The sequence below is a fragment of the Microtus oregoni genome, unplaced genomic scaffold (assembly GCF_018167655.1).
Source record: "Microtus oregoni isolate MIOR12 unplaced genomic scaffold, Mior012 000023F_ref0000262, whole genome shotgun sequence".
NCBI lineage: Eukaryota > Metazoa > Chordata > Mammalia > Rodentia > Cricetidae > Microtus > Microtus oregoni.
The window spans coordinates 2128178-2146743 of NW_024543082.1; the positions used below are offsets into that span (position 1 = coordinate 2128178).

The window sequence follows — 18566 nt, forward strand, 5'->3', positions numbered from 1 at the left end:
TTTTTTAACTATGTTTCCCAAAAGAGTAAAATGATCATGTCTTCTTTTACATGTTTCAGTGAGGGTATTTGTGACTTTGCCCATAAAGATGAAGCATATCTTTAGTTATATTTGTCCTCAGGACTTTGTATTACTACATAAACACTACAGATTTTTTAAAAAGATTTATTTATTTATTTATTATGTCTGCAGGGTTCTGCCTGCATGTATGACTGCACACCAGCAGAGGGCACCAGATCTCATTACAGATGGTTGTGAGCCACCATGTGGGTGCTGGGAATTGGACTCAGGACCTCTGGAAGAGCAGCCAGTGCTCCCAACCTCTGAGCCATCTCTCCTGCCCCAACATTACAGTTTTTAAAACATTTGTATTTCACATTTAGGAAAGAAGTTGTTTCAAATTTTGATCATATATATATAACTTTGTTAATAATTTATAGATACAAAAATGGTTGTTCTTCCCCCCTCCCCTCTCTCCTTCTCTTTCTCTCCCCATGTCTCTCTCCCTTCTTCCCTTCCTCTCTTCTTTCTTGAGATTTCTGGTTTTGTACTGGTTATGGGGATGACATGTGGGGCTGGAAGCTACAAGCACCGCAGCCCCAATTTACTTTCTTATGTCAGTGATTATGTTATCTTCAAACAATCATGGTTTTCTTCTTCCTATATAAAAAAGAAATTCTGCACATCTTTTGTTGATTTTCCCTGCACCGCACCTACCAAGTCCTCCATCCTAGTAGCAATGAGGACCAGCTGGCAGCATCTTGGCTGGATCCCTAATTTTACAGGAAATGCCTCCACCGCTTTATCTTTACTGACCATGTGTTTATTATGCTATACTGGTGGAGATAAAAGGTTAACAGTTTGGTAGAAACTAGTTTGTTTACATTTGAGCTTATGTGTGTGTCCTTGCATGTGTGTGTGAAAGCACGTGTGTATGTGCGCGCGCACACACACGCACACACACACGTGTGCGCACGCCATGGTATGCATGTTGAGGTCGTAGAGCAACTTGTGGGAGTCAGTTTTCCCTTCCCCACTATGTGGATCCTGGGCATCCAACTCAGGTCATCAAGCACCCTTAACCTCTGCTCCATTTCAGCAGCCCAGAGCTTGCTTTTTTTCTTCAAATTATTCAGCTTGGCATCAAACTCATAATCAATCCTCCTGTCTCAGCCTCCCAAGTGTGGGGTTTACAGGTGTGAATGACCACATCTGGCCTTTAGGACTTAAAAGGAAGGCAGAATAATGCGTAGCTTTTAAGTAACTTAAGTCCCTGGATGGTCACTTTCCCTCCTCCTAGTGGTTTCTATGGTGATTTTTCATTAGGTCTTACATTCATTGTACATTTATGGTTTAAATTTGGCTTGTCTCTAATATACTTTTAAAAATCTAATGTTGGGTTGGACTTGCTAATATTTTGTCTAGGATATTTCTGGGTATGCTATTACCAAGATTTATTCATCTTAGCTTTTCTTTCTGAATTGTCTTTGTATAGTTTTAATTTTGGGGGCAGGGGTTTCAAGACAGGATTTCTCTGTAGCTTTGGAGCCTGTCCTGAAACTAGCTCATGTAGACCAGGCTGGTCTCCAACTCACAGAGATCTGCCTGCCTCTGCCTCCTGAGTGCTGAGATTATAGGCGTGCGCCACCACAGTCTGGCTTGTATAGTTTTAATGTTACAGTAACATTAGCATTATAAATATCAGTCAAAAAGCATCTTTCTTCTAAATCTTAGACAAAGTCATGTAGAGCTGGCACTCCACAATCTTCCAATGTCTGCTCAGAGTTTCCAGTAAGGCGTTCACTCTGCAGCTGAGTCCACCCGTTTGTCTGCAGCAGTTTAGACAGTTCCCCAGGAAGCAATTGCTATTAATGAAGTCCACAGGCTTGCAAGTGAGTCCCTTGGTTTGTGTAAACTGACCAGATTCAGAGCCCCCTCTCACTTGAAAGTCTGAATGCCACTCTTAAGAAGGGAACGAAGGACTTGGGTGTGGCAGTTTACACCCATGATCCCACATTAGGGAGGTTGAGGCCAGAGGATGACTGAATTTGAGACCATTGTGTCGTGGAGATAGAGACAGGAGGAAAGATAGAACCAGTAGGGGCAATTCTAAGGTTGTACATGAACCTGAACTCCTTGGCAGTTCATCTCTCTGTGAGCTGGCTGCTTTCCAACTACTTGTAAGCGCTCAGGCTGAAAAAAGGCTTGAAGCCCGGAGGTGAGTACAGGGCTTGTCTGGAATTCCCAATGCTCTTGTTTCCATTTCCAGCACAAGGAAAAAGGAGAAATTCCATTTCAGTTCAAAAAATAACAATGCTATAAAATATCTTCCTGGAGTCAATTTAAGTCTAAGCTCATTAGATGGAAAATTCCAGAAATGAATAATTCATAGGTTTTTAATAACATTACAAAGTTACTATTATTGTTCTATGTTACTATTGTTGCTAACCTCTTCTTATGCCTAACTTATACATTAAACTTTAACATAATGTGTACGTATAGGGAAAATCATTCTATTATATAGGGGGCTATTGTTCAAAGTTTCAGGCGTCCACTGAGTTCTTGGAATAGATTCCCTGAGTCTAGCGGGGACTGCCGTAACCCAAGAGCAAAGTGTTACCTCCGTAGTAAGGCCACTGCCTCCCCTTGTGGAAGTCACCATGGTCTGCTCACAACTCCAGGTTAATTCTGCCTTTTTCATCTCATGGAAGATACCCTCAAGTCAGAAAAGTCCTGCTCGTTATAATCCTGGCATAGACAGCCCAGGGCTTCACACTTCTAAAGTTCGTGTTTTATCACTGAGCCACAGTCCCAGCTCTAGGATTTTTTTCTCTCTTCATTTTGGGGTGGAGTTTGGATAAATAGTTTCATTACGTAGTTGAGGTTGACTTCAAACTCACTATATGACCTAGGAGTTTCCAATCAGACAGGCAGACAAATGTGACAGACATCACAAAAAAGTCAAGTACAGGGGTCCCAACACTTTCCCACTGAAGGGACTGAGAACACACAACATGGAGGGGCCTTCTCGTTGATTTACACCATGTCAGGCACACCATCCAGCACTGCGGGTGAGGAGAGGAAGGCAACTAGAACCTGTTCTGGGAAAAAAAAAATTACAGCCACGACGGAAAGAAAAAAAGAACTCTGAACAGTCAAGCAAATTCAAATCATGTGCTGGGTGCCAGATGTTGCTCGGTCCTAACTGCTCCCTTGGGGAGGGGGTGAGAAGGAGCAGCATCGACAACACAGACGCCAGGAATCCAGTGAAAGGGAAACAGCAACAGGGAAACCTTTTTCTACACTGTCAGCACCCAGATGTTCTGATCCCTTGACATCGCTGGGCCACCCCTCTGGCAAGGCAGGACAGCACCAGGAAGACTCCAGGTCGACAAGTCTCAGCCTGGTAGTCCTTAACTTCCTACACAACATGGCACTGAAGGACATGGAGAACTTTGACGTGGAGGTTAGGAACTTGGGTATTGTAGTCCTGGTTTTTAGAGCTGAAAAATTTGGAAAAGCCGGGTCTCTAAGAGGCCCCTACTTGTGTAGAAAGCAGGGATAGTGGCCCTTATTTGTGCAGATGTTGTGAGGTGGATGTAAGTACGCTTTGGATATTAAGCAGTTGCTATGTTCTTAACCCACACATGGTGTTTGTACCCTCTACTGCTCAACCTTGTTTGTTTGTGCATGCATCTATCTCCTCTCTCTCCTCTCTCTCTCTCTCTCTCTCTCTCTCTCTCTCTCTCCCTCTCTCTCTCTCTCCTGTGAAAATAAGCTGCCCTGAGGGACTCTATAGGTCGCATACACTGTACAATTCCAGAGCAGAGTGACTACTTGTAGATAAAATGGTGTGAATAGGGTGTCCTTGTAGCAGGGGGTTGTTGTTGTTGTTTGTTTGCTTGCTTTTTTTTTTGCCACTAACTAGCTCCTAAATTATGACATGGATGCTTATTATTAGTTGTGACTGTTAGGCAAGATTTGAGGTTAGTTTTTGGCTAGCTTTTTAAACTTAAATTAACCCTTTTCTCTTCATAGAGATGTTTTGCCTTGGGACTTTTTTTAACCTTTATTCTGTATTTTCTACTCCATAGCTCATTGACAGGCAGCTGGCTGGCCCCGGGTGCTTCCCTCTCTTTCTCCCTCATTCTCTCTGCTCCCAAGCCTAGGGTTTTCCTCCTATTAATCCTCTCTGCCTGCCTGCCCAACCTCTCCCTCTACTGCTTAGCTATTTACCATTCAGCTTTTCATTAGACCAATCAGGTGCCTTAGGCAGGCAGCGTAAAAACAGTAACACATCTTTACCTAGTTAAACAAATGCAGCGTATGAATGGCCAACAGGTAGGTGGGAAGAGGCTTGTCAGGACCTCTGGGAATAGAGAGGTCTCAGGGAAAAAGAAAGGTGAGTCACCAGTCAGATGTGAAAGAAGCAGGATGGGCAGGACAGAGTAAGGATAACTGAGCCAAGTATAACATAGATTAAAAACTATGGGTTAGTTTAAGTTGTAAGAACTAGTTAGAAACAACCCTAAACTAAGGCTGAGCTTCCATAATTAATAAAAATGCAGCATAAAGAAGAGTAACACATCTTTACATAAAGTAATATCCCACAACATAAAAAATAACCTATCTTTACATAGTTAAAGTAATATCCCACAACATGTCCTCTAACCCTCTCTTGTGATTTTCTTTTATCGCCTTCCATTATGACTCTCACAAGTCCTAGGTACTTTTCTTTTTCTGGGTCCCTTTCCTCTGAGAAAGAAGAAAACCTAAAAATAATATTTTCCACCTGTCTTGCTGAGGATGAATGGAACTGAGGCAAGCTAGATCTGTGATTATGTTGACTTTCTTCTTCCTCACAATAAAAAATACTAACAGAAAGATATTATTTGCTATGCTGTTCAAACCACCCTCCTGCACAGCTTTAATTGGAAAGTTTTTGATCACATGATCTGTGTGTGTATTTGAATGAAGTAGTATTGTAGACTACAACCTATAATTCTTGGCTTATAAGATTGACATGCAGAAAAAGGGTTTCACGGGATCCATCAGATGTCACTATCTTTCAGAAACATCTATACTGAAAGCAAAACCCCATTCAAGTTACTTACTGCAATATTTATCTGTAAATTGGTGTGCGCCTTTGAGCAGAATTCACTGCTATGGTTAAAGAAAAAAATGCCTTACAAAAATTACTGTATAAAGTGATTGTTTCTTTTATTTAAAGGAATTTTCGCGACATCATTTTCTTCATCAACAACACAGACTATGTCATCACTGAGTAACGATATCAGCACATCCTTTTACACTGTCACCAGCACACCTCAAATGAGCTCAGCAACACCTACAGATATGGCTTCAAGAAATACAGGACACACATCAAGAGAGGTTAACCAAAGGTCCAATCCAGTCACCACAAAAACATCAAAAACAGCTACAACAAAGGAAATTTCCACAGGAACAACATCCAAGACCTCTACTCAGGAATCACCCTCACAGTCTCCAACCCATGAGACAGGAAGCACAGAGACATTCAGTGAATCACAAACCAGTACCCTTACAGATGTGACCTCCCAAAGTGGATCTACCCTGACACCGACAGGGATTTTGTCATCAGGAGATTCAGCTACCTCATCTGCTTTCAGTGGTGGAAGCTCCGCTCTCATCACTTCACAAGTGACCATTACAGAAAGCTCCACAGACTCCACCTCAGAAGATACAGGAAGCAAACCTTCAACAGTATCTCAAACTCCCATACCAGTCATTACTGATGTCTCAAATACAAACTCACCAAATGTCCTATCAACAGTGAAAACACCCTTCACGGCTACCCAGGAATGGCCAACATCTTCTCAGAACCTCCACACTAAAAGCACAGAGACTAGCAGCACACCTCAAACCACCTTTACAGAGGTGACCACATCAAGTTTTTCTCCTCCCTCAAGTTATTCAACTCCTTCACAGACAATGTCACAAGCAATATCATCTCCAGGTGAAAAAACCAACATGGCCTCTTCAAACATCAACACCATCCCAACCACATCAGAGGTGAACACCACAGCACCCTCTACAGGTTCTGCTCCTGGAAGCACAGCTCCAGACATTATCCAAAGCTCTTCAGGGACTGACACAGAAGCCTCAGTTACATCTTCGCCACAGGAACTTTCAACAGTGCCAATTCCCATCACCTCTAGTCAGGAATTGGCAACATCTTCTCACAATGACCACACTGAGAGCAGTGTGACAAGCAGACCATCTGAAAATCCCATAACAGAAGTGTCCTCATCAACTCATTCATCTTCCCCTAGGGGAACCACTGTGACACAAGCAGAGTTGCAGAGAACTCCCACTCCTGGAGACACAACCTCTGTGTATGCTCACACCAGGAGCAGTTCACCTCCAAATTTGCCCTCCACTGAAACCCCCTCAGTAGACACAGGGCACACAAGTGCTGTAGTTACTCCAAGTTCTCCATCTGCTACCACACAGTTCTCAATGACATCGTCGCCACAGGAATTGCCCACTGTGTCAACACCCATCACTTCCACTCAGGAACTGACAACATCTTCACTGACTCTGGACACTGAAAGAATGGGGACCAGCAGCACACCTCAAACCACACTCACAGCGATGACCACATCGACTTTTCCAACTTTCACAAGTGGCTCAACTCCTGCACAGAGAACATCCCAAGGGACATCATCTCCAGAAGAAACAGCCAATGTATTCATCTCTGGTTTCACCAACACCAAACCAACCATATCAGAGGTTCAAACAATACCATTATCTACAGATTCCACCCCAGGAAATACAGGAATCACATCGCCAACAGTTTCTGAAAGCACTATACCTGTCAACACTGAAGTGTCAATGACAAATTCACCAAATGTCCTGTCAACAGTCACAACACCCATCACTTCCACTCGGGAATTGCCAACATCTTCTCAGAGCCTCCACACTGAAACTATGGAGACCAGCAGCACACCTCAAACCACACACACAGAGGTGACCACATCAAGTTTTTCTCCTTCCCCAAGTGGCTCACCTCCTGCACAGACACTGTCCCATGGGACATCATCTCCAGCTGAAACAACTGATCTTCTCACTACCACCATCCTCAACACAAACTCAACCATGTCAGAGGAGCCAACAACAGCATTCTCTATAGAGTTCTCCTCAGGAAATACAGGAATCACATCGCCAACAGTTTCTCCAAGTTCCACACCTGTCAATACTGATGTGTCAAAAACAAGTTCCACAAATGTCTTGTCAATGGTGACAACACCCATCACTGCTACTGAGGCTTCTCAGAACCTCCACACTGGAAGCATGGAGACCAGCAGCACGCCTCAAACCACACTCACAGCGGTGACCACATCGACTTTTTCACCTTTCACAAGTGGCTCACCTCCTGCACAGACAACATCCCAGGGGACATCTTCTCCAGAAGAAACAACCAATGTATTCACCTCAATAGTCACCAACACCAAACCAACCATACGAGATGCTTCAACAGCAGCATTCTCTACAGATTCCATCTCAGGAAATATAGGAGTTACATCCCCGACAGCTTCTCAAAGTTCTATACCTGTTAATACTGATGTGTCAATGACAAATTCACCAAATGTCCTGTCAACAGTAACAACACCCATCACTGCTACTCAGGAATTGTTAACATCTTCTCAGAACCTCCACACTAAAACAATGGAGACCAGCAGCACACCTCAAACCACTCACACAGAGGTGAGCACATCAAGTTTTTCTCCTTCCCCAAGTGGCTCAACTCCTGAACAGACAGCATCCCAAGGGATACCATCTCCAGAAGAAACTACCAACTTCTCCACCTCCAGTGTCACCAATACCAAACCAACCATATCAGAGGTATCAACAGCAGCATTCTCTACAGATTACACCTTAGGAAATACTGAGACCACATTGCCAACTTTTTCTCAAAGTTCTGTACCTGTCAATACTGATGACTTAATGACGAATTCAACAAATGTGCTGTCAACGGTGACATCACCTATCACTGTTACTAAGGAATTGTTAACATCTCAGAATGGCCACCCTGGAAATACAGAGACCAGCAGCACACCTCAAAGCACAAACACAGAGGTGACCACATCAACTCTTCCAACTTCCACAAGTGACTCACCTCCTGCACAGACAGCATCGCAAGGGATACCATCTACAGAAGAAACAACCAACCTATATACTTCCAGCGTCACCAACCCAAACCAAACCCCATCAGAGGTCCCAATAGAAGTATCCTCTACAGATTCCACCTCAGAAAATACAGGGACCACAACTCCAACTGTTTCTCACAGTACTTCTGGCTCAAAGACAAGTTCTCCAAATTTCCTATCAAATGTGACATCTCCCATCATTTCTACTCAGGCATTGCCAGCATCTTCTCAGAACCTCCACACTGGAAGCATGGACACTAGCAGCTCACCTCAAACCACACTCACAGCGGTGACCACATCAACTTTTCCACCTTTTACAAGTGGCTCACCTCCTGCACAGAGAACATCCCAAGGGACATCATCTCCAGAAGAAACAGCCAATGTATTCATCTCTGGTTTCACCAACACCAAACCAACCATATCAGAGGTTCAAACAATACCATTATCTACAGATTCCACCCCAGGAAATACAGGAATCACATCACCAACAGTTTCTGAAAGTACTATACCTGTCAACACTGAAGTGTCAATGACAAATTCACCAAATGTCCTGTCAACAGTCACAACACCCATCACTTCCACTCGGGAATTGCCAGCATCTTCTCAGAGCCTCCACACTGAAACTATGGAGACCAGCAGCACACCTCAAACCACACACACAGAGGTGACCACATCAAGTTTTTCTCCTTCCCCAAGTGGCTCACCTCCTGCACAGACACTGTCCCATGGGACATCATCTCCAGCTGAAACAACTGATCTTCTCACTACCACCATCCTCAACACAAACTCAACCATGTCAGAGGAGCCAACAACAGCATTCTCTATAGAGTTCTCCTCAGGAAATACAGGAATCACATCGCCAACAGTTTCTCCAAGTTCCACACCTGTCAATACTGATGTGTCAAAAACAAGTTCCACAAATGTCTTGTCAATGGTGACAACACCCATCACTGCTACTGAGGCTTCTCAGAACCTCCACACTGGAAGCATGGAGACCAGCAGCACGCCTCAAACCACACTCACAGCGGTGACCACATCGACTTTTTCACCTTTCACAAGTGGCTCACCTCCTGCACAGACAACATCCCAGGGGACATCTTCTCCAGAAGAAACAACCAATGTATTCACCTCAATAGTCACCAACACCAAACCAACCATACGAGATGCTTCAACAGCAGCATTCTCTACAGATTCCATCTCAGGAAATATGGGAGTTACATCCCCGACAGCTTCTCAAAGTTCTATACCTGTTAATACTGATGTGTCAATGACAAATTCACCAAATGTCCTGTCAACAGTAACAACACCCATCACTGCTACTCAGGAATTGTTAACATCTTCTCAGAACCTCCACACTAAAACAATGGAGACCAGCAGCACACCTCAAACCACTCACACAGAGGTGAGCACATCAAGTTTTTCTCCTTCCCCAAGTGGCTCAACTCCTGAACAGACAGCATCCCAAGGGATACCATCTCCAGAAGAAACTACCAACTTCTCCACCTCCAGTGTCACCAATACCAAACCAACCATATCAGAGGTATCAACAGCAGCATTCTCTACAGATTACACCTTAGGAAATACTGAGACCACATTGCCAACTTTTTCTCAAAGTTCTGTACCTGTCAATACTGATGACTTAATGACGAATTCAACAAATGTGCTGTCAACGGTGACATCACCTATCACTGTTACTAAGGAATTGTTAACATCTCAGAATGGCCACCCTGGAAATACAGAGACCAGCAGCACACCTCAAAGCACAAACACAGAGGTGACCACATCAACTCTTCCAACTTCCACAAGTGACTCACCTCCTGCACAGACAGCATCGCAAGGGATACCATCTACAGAAGAAACAACCAACCTATATACTTCCAGCGTCACCAACCCAAACCAAACCCCATCAGAGGTCCCAATAGAAGTATCCTCTACAGATTCCACCTCAGAAAATACAGGGACCACAACTCCAACTGTTTCTCACAGTACTTCTGGCTCAAAGACAAGTTCTCCAAATTTCCTATCAAATGTGACATCTCCCATCATTTCTACTCAGGCATTGCCAGCATCTTCTCAGAACCTCCACACTGGAAGCATGGACACTAGCAGCTCACCTCAAACCACACTCACAGCGGTGACCACATCAACTTTTCCACCTTTTACAAGTGGCTCACCTCCTGCACAGAGAACATCCCAAGGGACATCATCTCCAGAAGAAACAGCCAATGTATTCATCTCTGGTTTCACCAACACCAAACCAACCATATCAGAGGTTCAAACAATACCATTATCTACAGATTCCACCCCAGGAAATACAGGAATCACATCGCCAACAGTTTCTGAAAGCACTATACCTGTCAACACTGAAGTGTCAATGACAAATTCACCAAATGTCCTGTCAACAGTCACAACACCCATCACTTCCACTCGGGAATTGCCAACATCTTCTCAGAGCCTCCACACTGAAACTATGGAGACCAGCAGCACACCTCAAACCACACACACAGAGGTGACCACATCAAGTTTTTCTCCTTCCCCAAGTGGCTCACCTCCTGCACAGACACTGTCCCATGGGACATCATCTCCAGCTGAAACAACTGATCTTCTCACTACCACCATCCTCAACACAAACTCAACCATGTCAGAGGAGCCAACAACAGCATTCTCTATAGAGTTCTCCTCAGGAAATACAGGAATCACATCGCCAACAGTTTCTCCAAGTTCCACACCTGTCAATACTGATGTGTCAAAAACAAGTTCCACAAATGTCTTGTCAATGGTGACAACACCCATCACTGCTACTGAGGCTTCTCAGAACCTCCACACTGGAAGCATGGAGACCAGCAGCACGCCTCAAACCACACTCACAGCGGTGACCACATCGACTTTTTCACCTTTCACAAGTGGCTCACCTCCTGCACAGACAACATCCCAGGGGACATCTTCTCCAGAAGAAACAACCAATGTATTCACCTCAATAGTCACCAACACCAAACCAACCATACGAGATGCTTCAACAGCAGCATTCTCTACAGATTCCATCTCAGGAAATATAGGAGTTACATCCCCAACAGCTTCTCAAAGTTCTATACCTGTTAATACTGATGTGTCAATGACAAATTCACCAAATGTCCTGTCAACAGTAACAACACCCATCACTGCTACTCAGGAATTGTTAACATCTTCTCAGAACCTCCACACTAAAACAATGGAGACCAGCAGCACACCTCAAACCACTCACACAGAGGTGACCACATCAAGTTTTTCTCCTTCCCCAAGTGGCTCAACTCCTGAACAGACAGCATCCCAAGGGATACCATCTCCAGAAGAAACTACCAACTTCTCCACCTCCAGTGTCACCAATACCAAACCAACCATATCAGAGGTATCAACAGTAGCATTCTCTACAGATTACACCTTAGGAAATACTGAGACCACATTGCCAACTTTTTCTCAAAGTTCTGTACCTGTCAATACTGATGACTTAATGACGAATTCAACAAATGTGCTGTCAACGGTGACATCACCTATCACTGTTACTAAGGAATTGTTAACATCTCAGAATGGCCACCCTGGAAATACAGAGACCAGCAGCACACCTCAAAGCACAAACACAGAGGTGACCACATCAACTCTTCCAACTTCCACAAGTGACTCACCTCCTGCACAGACAGCATCGCAAGGGATACCATCTACAGAAGAAACAACCAACCTATATACTTCCAGCGTCACCAACCCAAACCAAACCCCATCAGAGGTCCCAATAGAAGTATCCTCTACAGATTCCACCTCAGAAAATACAGGGACCACAACTCCAACTGTTTCTCACAGTACTTCTGGCTCAAAGACAAGTTCTCCAAATTTCCTATCAAATGTGACATCTCCCATCATTTCTACTCAGGCATTGCCAGCATCTTCTCAGAACCTCCACACTGGAAGCATGGACACTAGCAGCTCACCTCAAACCACACTCACAGCGGTGACCACATCAACTTTTCCACCTTTTACAAGTGGCTCACCTCCTGCACAGAGAACATCCCAAGGGACATCATCTCCAGAAGAAACAGCCAATGTATTCATCTCTGGTTTCACCAACACCAAACCAACCATATCAGAGGTTCAAACAATACCATTATCTACAGATTCCACCCCAGGAAATACAGGAATCACATCGCCAACAGTTTCTGAAAGCACTATACCTGTCAACACTGAAGTGTCAATGACAAATTCACCAAATGTCCTGTCAACAGTCACAACACCCATCACTTCCACTCGGGAATTGCCAACATCTTCTCAGAGCCTCCACACTGAAACTATGGAGACCAGCAGCACACCTCAAACCACACACACAGAGGTGACCACATCAAGTTTTTCTCCTTCCCCAAGTGGCTCACCTCCTGCACAGACACTGTCCCATGGGACATCATCTCCAGCTGAAACAACTGATCTTCTCACTACCACCATCCTCAACACAAACTCAACCATGTCAGAGGAGCCAACAACAGCATTCTCTATAGAGTTCTCCTCAGGAAATACAGGAATCACATCGCCAACAGTTTCTCCAAGTTCCACACCTGTCAATACTGATGTGTCAAAAACAAGTTCCACAAATGTCTTGTCAATGGTGACAACACCCATCACTGCTACTGAGGCTTCTCAGAACCTCCACACTGGAAGCATGGAGACCAGCAGCACGCCTCAAACCACACTCACAGCGGTGACCACATCGACTTTTTCACCTTTCACAAGTGGCTCACCTCCTGCACAGACAACATCCCAGGGGACATCTTCTCCAGAAGAAACAACCAATGTATTCACCTCAATAGTCACCAACACCAAACCAACCATACGAGATGCTTCAACAGCAGCATTCTCTACAGATTCCATCTCAGGAAATATAGGAGTTACATCCCCAACAGCTTCTCAAAGTTCTATACCTGTTAATACTGATGTGTCAATGACAAATTCACCAAATGTCCTGTCAACAGTAACAACACCCATCACTGCTACTCAGGAATTGTTAACATCTTCTCAGAACCTCCACACTAAAACAATGGAGACCAGCAGCACACCTCAAACCACTCACACAGAGGTGACCACATCAAGTTTTTCTCCTTCCCCAAGTGGCTCAACTCCTGAACAGACAGCATCCCAAGGGATACCATCTCCAGAAGAAACTACCAACTTCTCCACCTCCAGTGTCACCAATACCAAACCAACCATATCAGAGGTATCAACAGTAGCATTCTCTACAGATTACACCTTAGGAAATACTGAGACCACATTGCCAACTTTTTCTCAAAGTTCTGTACCTGTCAATACTGATGACTTAATGACGAATTCAACAAATGTGCTGTCAACGGTGACATCACCTATCACTGTTACTAAGGAATTGTTAACATCTCAGAATGGCCACCCTGGAAATACAGAGACCAGCAGCACACCTCAAAGCACAAACACAGAGGTGACCACATCAACTCTTCCAACTTCCACAAGTGACTCACCTCCTGCACAGACAGCATCGCAAGGGATACCATCTACAGAAGAAACAACCAACCTATATACTTCCAGCGTCACCAACCCAAACCAAACCCCATCAGAGGTCCCAATAGAAGTATCCTCTACAGATTCCACCTCAGAAAATACAGGGACCACAACTCCAACTGTTTCTCACAGTACTTCTGGCTCAAAGACAAGTTCTCCAAATTTCCTATCAAATGTGACATCTCCCATCATTTCTACTCAGGCATTGCCAGCATCTTCTCAGAACCTCCACACTGGAAGCATGGACACTAGCAGCTCACCTCAAACCACACTCACAGCGGTGACCACATCAACTTTTCCACCTTTTACAAGTGGCTCACCTCCTGCACAGAGAACATCCCAAGGGACATCATCTCCAGAAGAAACAGCCAATGTATTCATCTCTGGTTTCACCAACACCAAACCAACCATATCAGAGGTTCAAACAATACCATTATCTACAGATTCCACCCCAGGAAATACAGGAATCACATCGCCAACAGTTTCTGAAAGTACTATACCTGTCAACACTGAAGTGTCAATGACAAATTCACCAAATGTCCTGTCAACAGTCACAACACCCATCACTTCCACTCGGGAATTGCCAACATCTTCTCAGAGCCTCCACACTGAAACTATGGAGACCAGCAGCACACCTCAAACCACACACACAGAGGTGACCACATCAAGTTTTTCTCCTTCCCCAAGTGGCTCACCTCCTGCACAGACACTGTCCCATGGGACATCATCTCCAGCTGAAACAACTGATCTTCTCACTACCACCATCCTCAACACAAACTCAACCATGTCAGAGGAGCCAACAACAGCATTCTCTATAGAGTTCTCCTCAGGAAATACAGGAATCACATCGCCAACAGTTTCTCCAAGTTCCACACCTGTCAATACTGATGTGTCAAAAACAAGTTCCACAAATGTCTTGTCAATGGTGACAACACCCATCACTGCTACTGAGGCTTCTCAGAACCTCCACACTGGAAGCATGGAGACCAGCAGCACGCCTCAAACCACACTCACAGCGGTGACCACATCGACTTTTTCACCTTTCACAAGTGGCTCACCTCCTGCACAGACAACATCCCAGGGGACATCTTCTCCAGAAGAAACAACCAATGTATTCACCTCAATAGTCACCAACACCAAACCAACCATACGAGATGCTTCAACAGCAGCATTCTCTACAGATTCCATCTCAGGAAATATAGGAGTTACATCCCCAACAGCTTCTCAAAGTTCTATACCTGTTAATACTGATGTGTCAATGACAAATTCACCAAATGTCCTGTCAACAGTAACAACACCCATCACTGCTACTCAGGAATTGTTAACATCTTCTCAGAACCTCCACACTAAAACAATGGAGACCAGCAGCACACCTCAAACCACTCACACAGAGGTGACCACATCAAGTTTTTCTCCTTCCCCAAGTGGCTCAACTCCTGAACAGACAGCATCCCAAGGGATACCATCTCCAGAAGAAACTACCAACTTCTCCACCTCCAGTGTCACCAATACCAAACCAACCATATCAGAGGTATCAACAGTAGCATTCTCTACAGATTACACCTTAGGAAATACTGAGACCACATTGCCAACTTTTTCTCAAAGTTCTGTACCTGTCAATACTGATGACTTAATGACGAATTCAACAAATGTGCTGTCAACGGTGACATCACCTATCACTGTTACTAAGGAATTGTTAACATCTCAGAATGGCCACCCTGGAAATACAGAGACCAGCAGCACACCTCAAAGCACAAACACAGAGGTGACCACATCAACTCTTCCAACTTCCACAAGTGACTCACCTCCTGCACAGACAGCATCGCAAGGGATACCATCTACAGAAGAAACAACCAACCTATATACTTCCAGCGTCACCAACCCAAACCAAACCCCATCAGAGGTCCCAATAGAAGTATCCTCTACAGATTCCACCTCAGAAAATACAGGGACCACAACTCCAACTGTTTCTCACAGTACTTCTGGCTCAAAGACAAGTTCTCCAAATTTCCTATCAAATGTGACATCTCCCATCATTTCTACTCAGGCATTGCCAGCATCTTCTCAGAACCTCCACACTGGAAGCATGGACACTAGCAGCTCACCTCAAACCACACTCACAGCGGTGACCACATCAACTTTTCCACCTTTTACAAGTGGCTCACCTCCTGCACAGAGAACATCCCAAGGGACATCATCTCCAGAAGAAACAGCCAATGTATTCATCTCTGGTTTCACCAACACCAAACCAACCATATCAGAGGTTCAAACAATACCATTATCTACAGATTCCACCCCAGGAAATACAGGAATCACATCGCCAACAGTTTCTGAAAGCACTATACCTGTCAACACTGAAGTGTCAATGACAAATTCACCAAATGTCCTGTCAACAGTCACAACACCCATCACTTCCACTCGGGAATTGCCAACATCTTCTCAGAGCCTCCACACTGAAACTATGGAGACCAGCAGCACACCTCAAACCACACACACAGAGGTGACCACATCAAGTTTTTCTCCTTCCCCAAGTGGCTCACCTCCTGCACAGACACTGTCCCATGGGACATCATCTCCAGCTGAAACAACTGATCTTCTCACTACCACCATCCTCAACACAAACTCAACCATGTCAGAGGAGCCAACAACAGCATTCTCTATAGAGTTCTCCTCAGGAAATACAGGAATCACATCGCCAACAGTTTCTCCAAGTTCCACACCTGTCAATACTGATGTGTCAAAAACAAGTTCCACAAATGTCTTGTCAATGGTGACAACACCCATCACTGCTACTGAGGCTTCTCAGAACCTCCACACTGGAAGCATGGAGACCAGCAGCACGCCTCAAACCACACTCACAGCGGTGACCACATCGACTTTTTCACCTTTCACAAGTGGCTCACCTCCTGCACAGACAACATCCCAGGGGACATCTTCTCCAGAAGAAACAACCAATGTATTCACCTCAATAGTCACCAACACCAAACCAACCATACGAGATGCTTCAACAGCAGCATTCTCTACAGATTCCATCTCAGGAAATTTAGGAGTTACATCCCCAACAGCTTCTCAAAGTTCTATACCTGTTAATACTGATGTGTCAATGACAAATTCACCAAATGTCCTGTCAACAGTAACAACACCCATCACTGCTACTCAGGAATTGTTAACATCTTCTCAGAACCTCCACACTAAAACAATGGAGACCAGCAGCACACCTCAAACCACTCACACAGAGGTGACCACATCAAGTTTTTCTCCTTCCCCAAGTGGCTCAACTCCTGAACAGACAGCATCCCAAGGGATACCATCTCCAGAAGAAACTACCAACTTCTCCACCTCCAGTGTCACCAATACCAAACCAACCATATCAGAGGTACCAACAGCAGCATTCTCTACAGATTACACCTTAGGAAATACTGAGACCACATTGCCAACTTTTTCTCAAAGTTCTGTACCTGTCAATACTGATGACTTAATGACGAATTCAACAAATGTGCTGTCAACGGTGACATCACCTATCACTGTTACTAAGGAATTGTTAACATCTCAGAATGGCCACCCTGGAAATACAGAGACCAGCAGCACACCTCAAAGCACAAACACAGAGGTGACCACATCAACTCTTCCAACTTCCACAAGTGACTCACCTCCTGCACAGACAGCATCGCAAGGGATACCATCTACAGAAGAAACAACCAACCTATATACTTCCAGCGTCACCAACCCAAACCAAACCCCATCAGAGGTCCCAATAGAAGTATCCTCTACAGATTCCACCTCAGAAAATACAGGGACCACAACTCCAACTGTTTCTCACAGTACTTCTGGCTCAAAGACAAGTTCTCCAAATTTCCTATCAAATGTGACATCTCCCATCATTTCTACTCAGGCATTGCCAGCATCTTCTCAGAACCTCCACACTGGAAGCATGGACACTAGCAGCACACCTCAAACCACACTCACAGCGGTGACCACATCAACTTTTCCACCTTTTACAAGTGGCTCACCTCCTGCACAGAGAACATCCCAAGGGACATCATCTCCAGAAGAAACAGCCAATGTATTCATCTCTGGTTTCACCAACACCAAACCAACCATATCAGAGGTTCAAACAATACCATTATCTACAGATTCCACCCCAGGAAATACAGGAATCACATCGCCAACAGTTTCTGAAAGTACTATACCTGTCAACACTGAAGTGTCAATGACAAATTCACCAAATGTCCTGTCAACAGTCACAACACCCATCACTTCCACTCGGGAATTGCCAACATCTTCTCAGAGCCTCCACACTGAAACTATGGAGACCAGCAGCACACCTCAAACCACACACACAGAGGTGACCACATCAAGTTTTTCTCCTTCCCCAAGTGGCTCACCTCCTGCACAGACACTGTCCCATGGGACATCATCTCCAGCTGAAACAACTGATCTTCTCACTACCACCATCCTCAACACAAACTCAACCATGTCAGAGGAGCCAACAACAGCATTCTCTATAGAGTTCTCCTCAGGAAATACAGGAATCACATCGCCAACAGTTTCTCCAAGTTCCACACCTGTCAATACTGATGTGTCAAAAACAAGTTCCACAAATGTCTTGTCAATGGTGACAACACCCATCACTGCTACTGAGGCTTCTCAGAACCTCCACACTGGAAGCATGGAGACCAGCAGCACGCCTCAAACCACACTCACAGCGGTGACCACATCGACTTTTTCACCTTTCACAAGTGGCTCACCTCCTGCACAGACAACATCCCAGGGGACATCTTCTCCAGAAGAAACAACCAATGTATTCACCTCAATAGTCACCAACACCAAACC

The 18566-nt window shown here is 44.7% G+C and overlaps 2 protein-coding genes across 2 annotated transcripts; both read left to right on the top strand.

Moving 5' to 3' along the window:
- Positions 1-7137: 7137 nt before the first annotated feature.
- LOC121462045 (mucin-4-like) lies at positions 7138-12140 on the top strand. The gene is made up of 2 exons (XM_041673466.1): positions 7138-11574; positions 12021-12140. Exons 1-2 carry the CDS (start codon positions 7138-7140, stop codon positions 12138-12140), a joined length of 4557 nt encoding a protein of 1518 aa, XP_041529400.1.
- Positions 12141-15402: 3262 nt separating this feature from the next.
- On the top strand, positions 15403-17675 carry LOC121462046 (mucin-4-like). The gene is made up of 2 exons (XM_041673467.1): positions 15403-16689; positions 17556-17675. Exons 1-2 carry the CDS (start codon positions 15820-15822, stop codon positions 17673-17675), a joined length of 990 nt encoding a protein of 329 aa, XP_041529401.1. The 5' UTR covers positions 15403-15819.
- Positions 17676-18566: the final 891 nt, after the last annotated feature.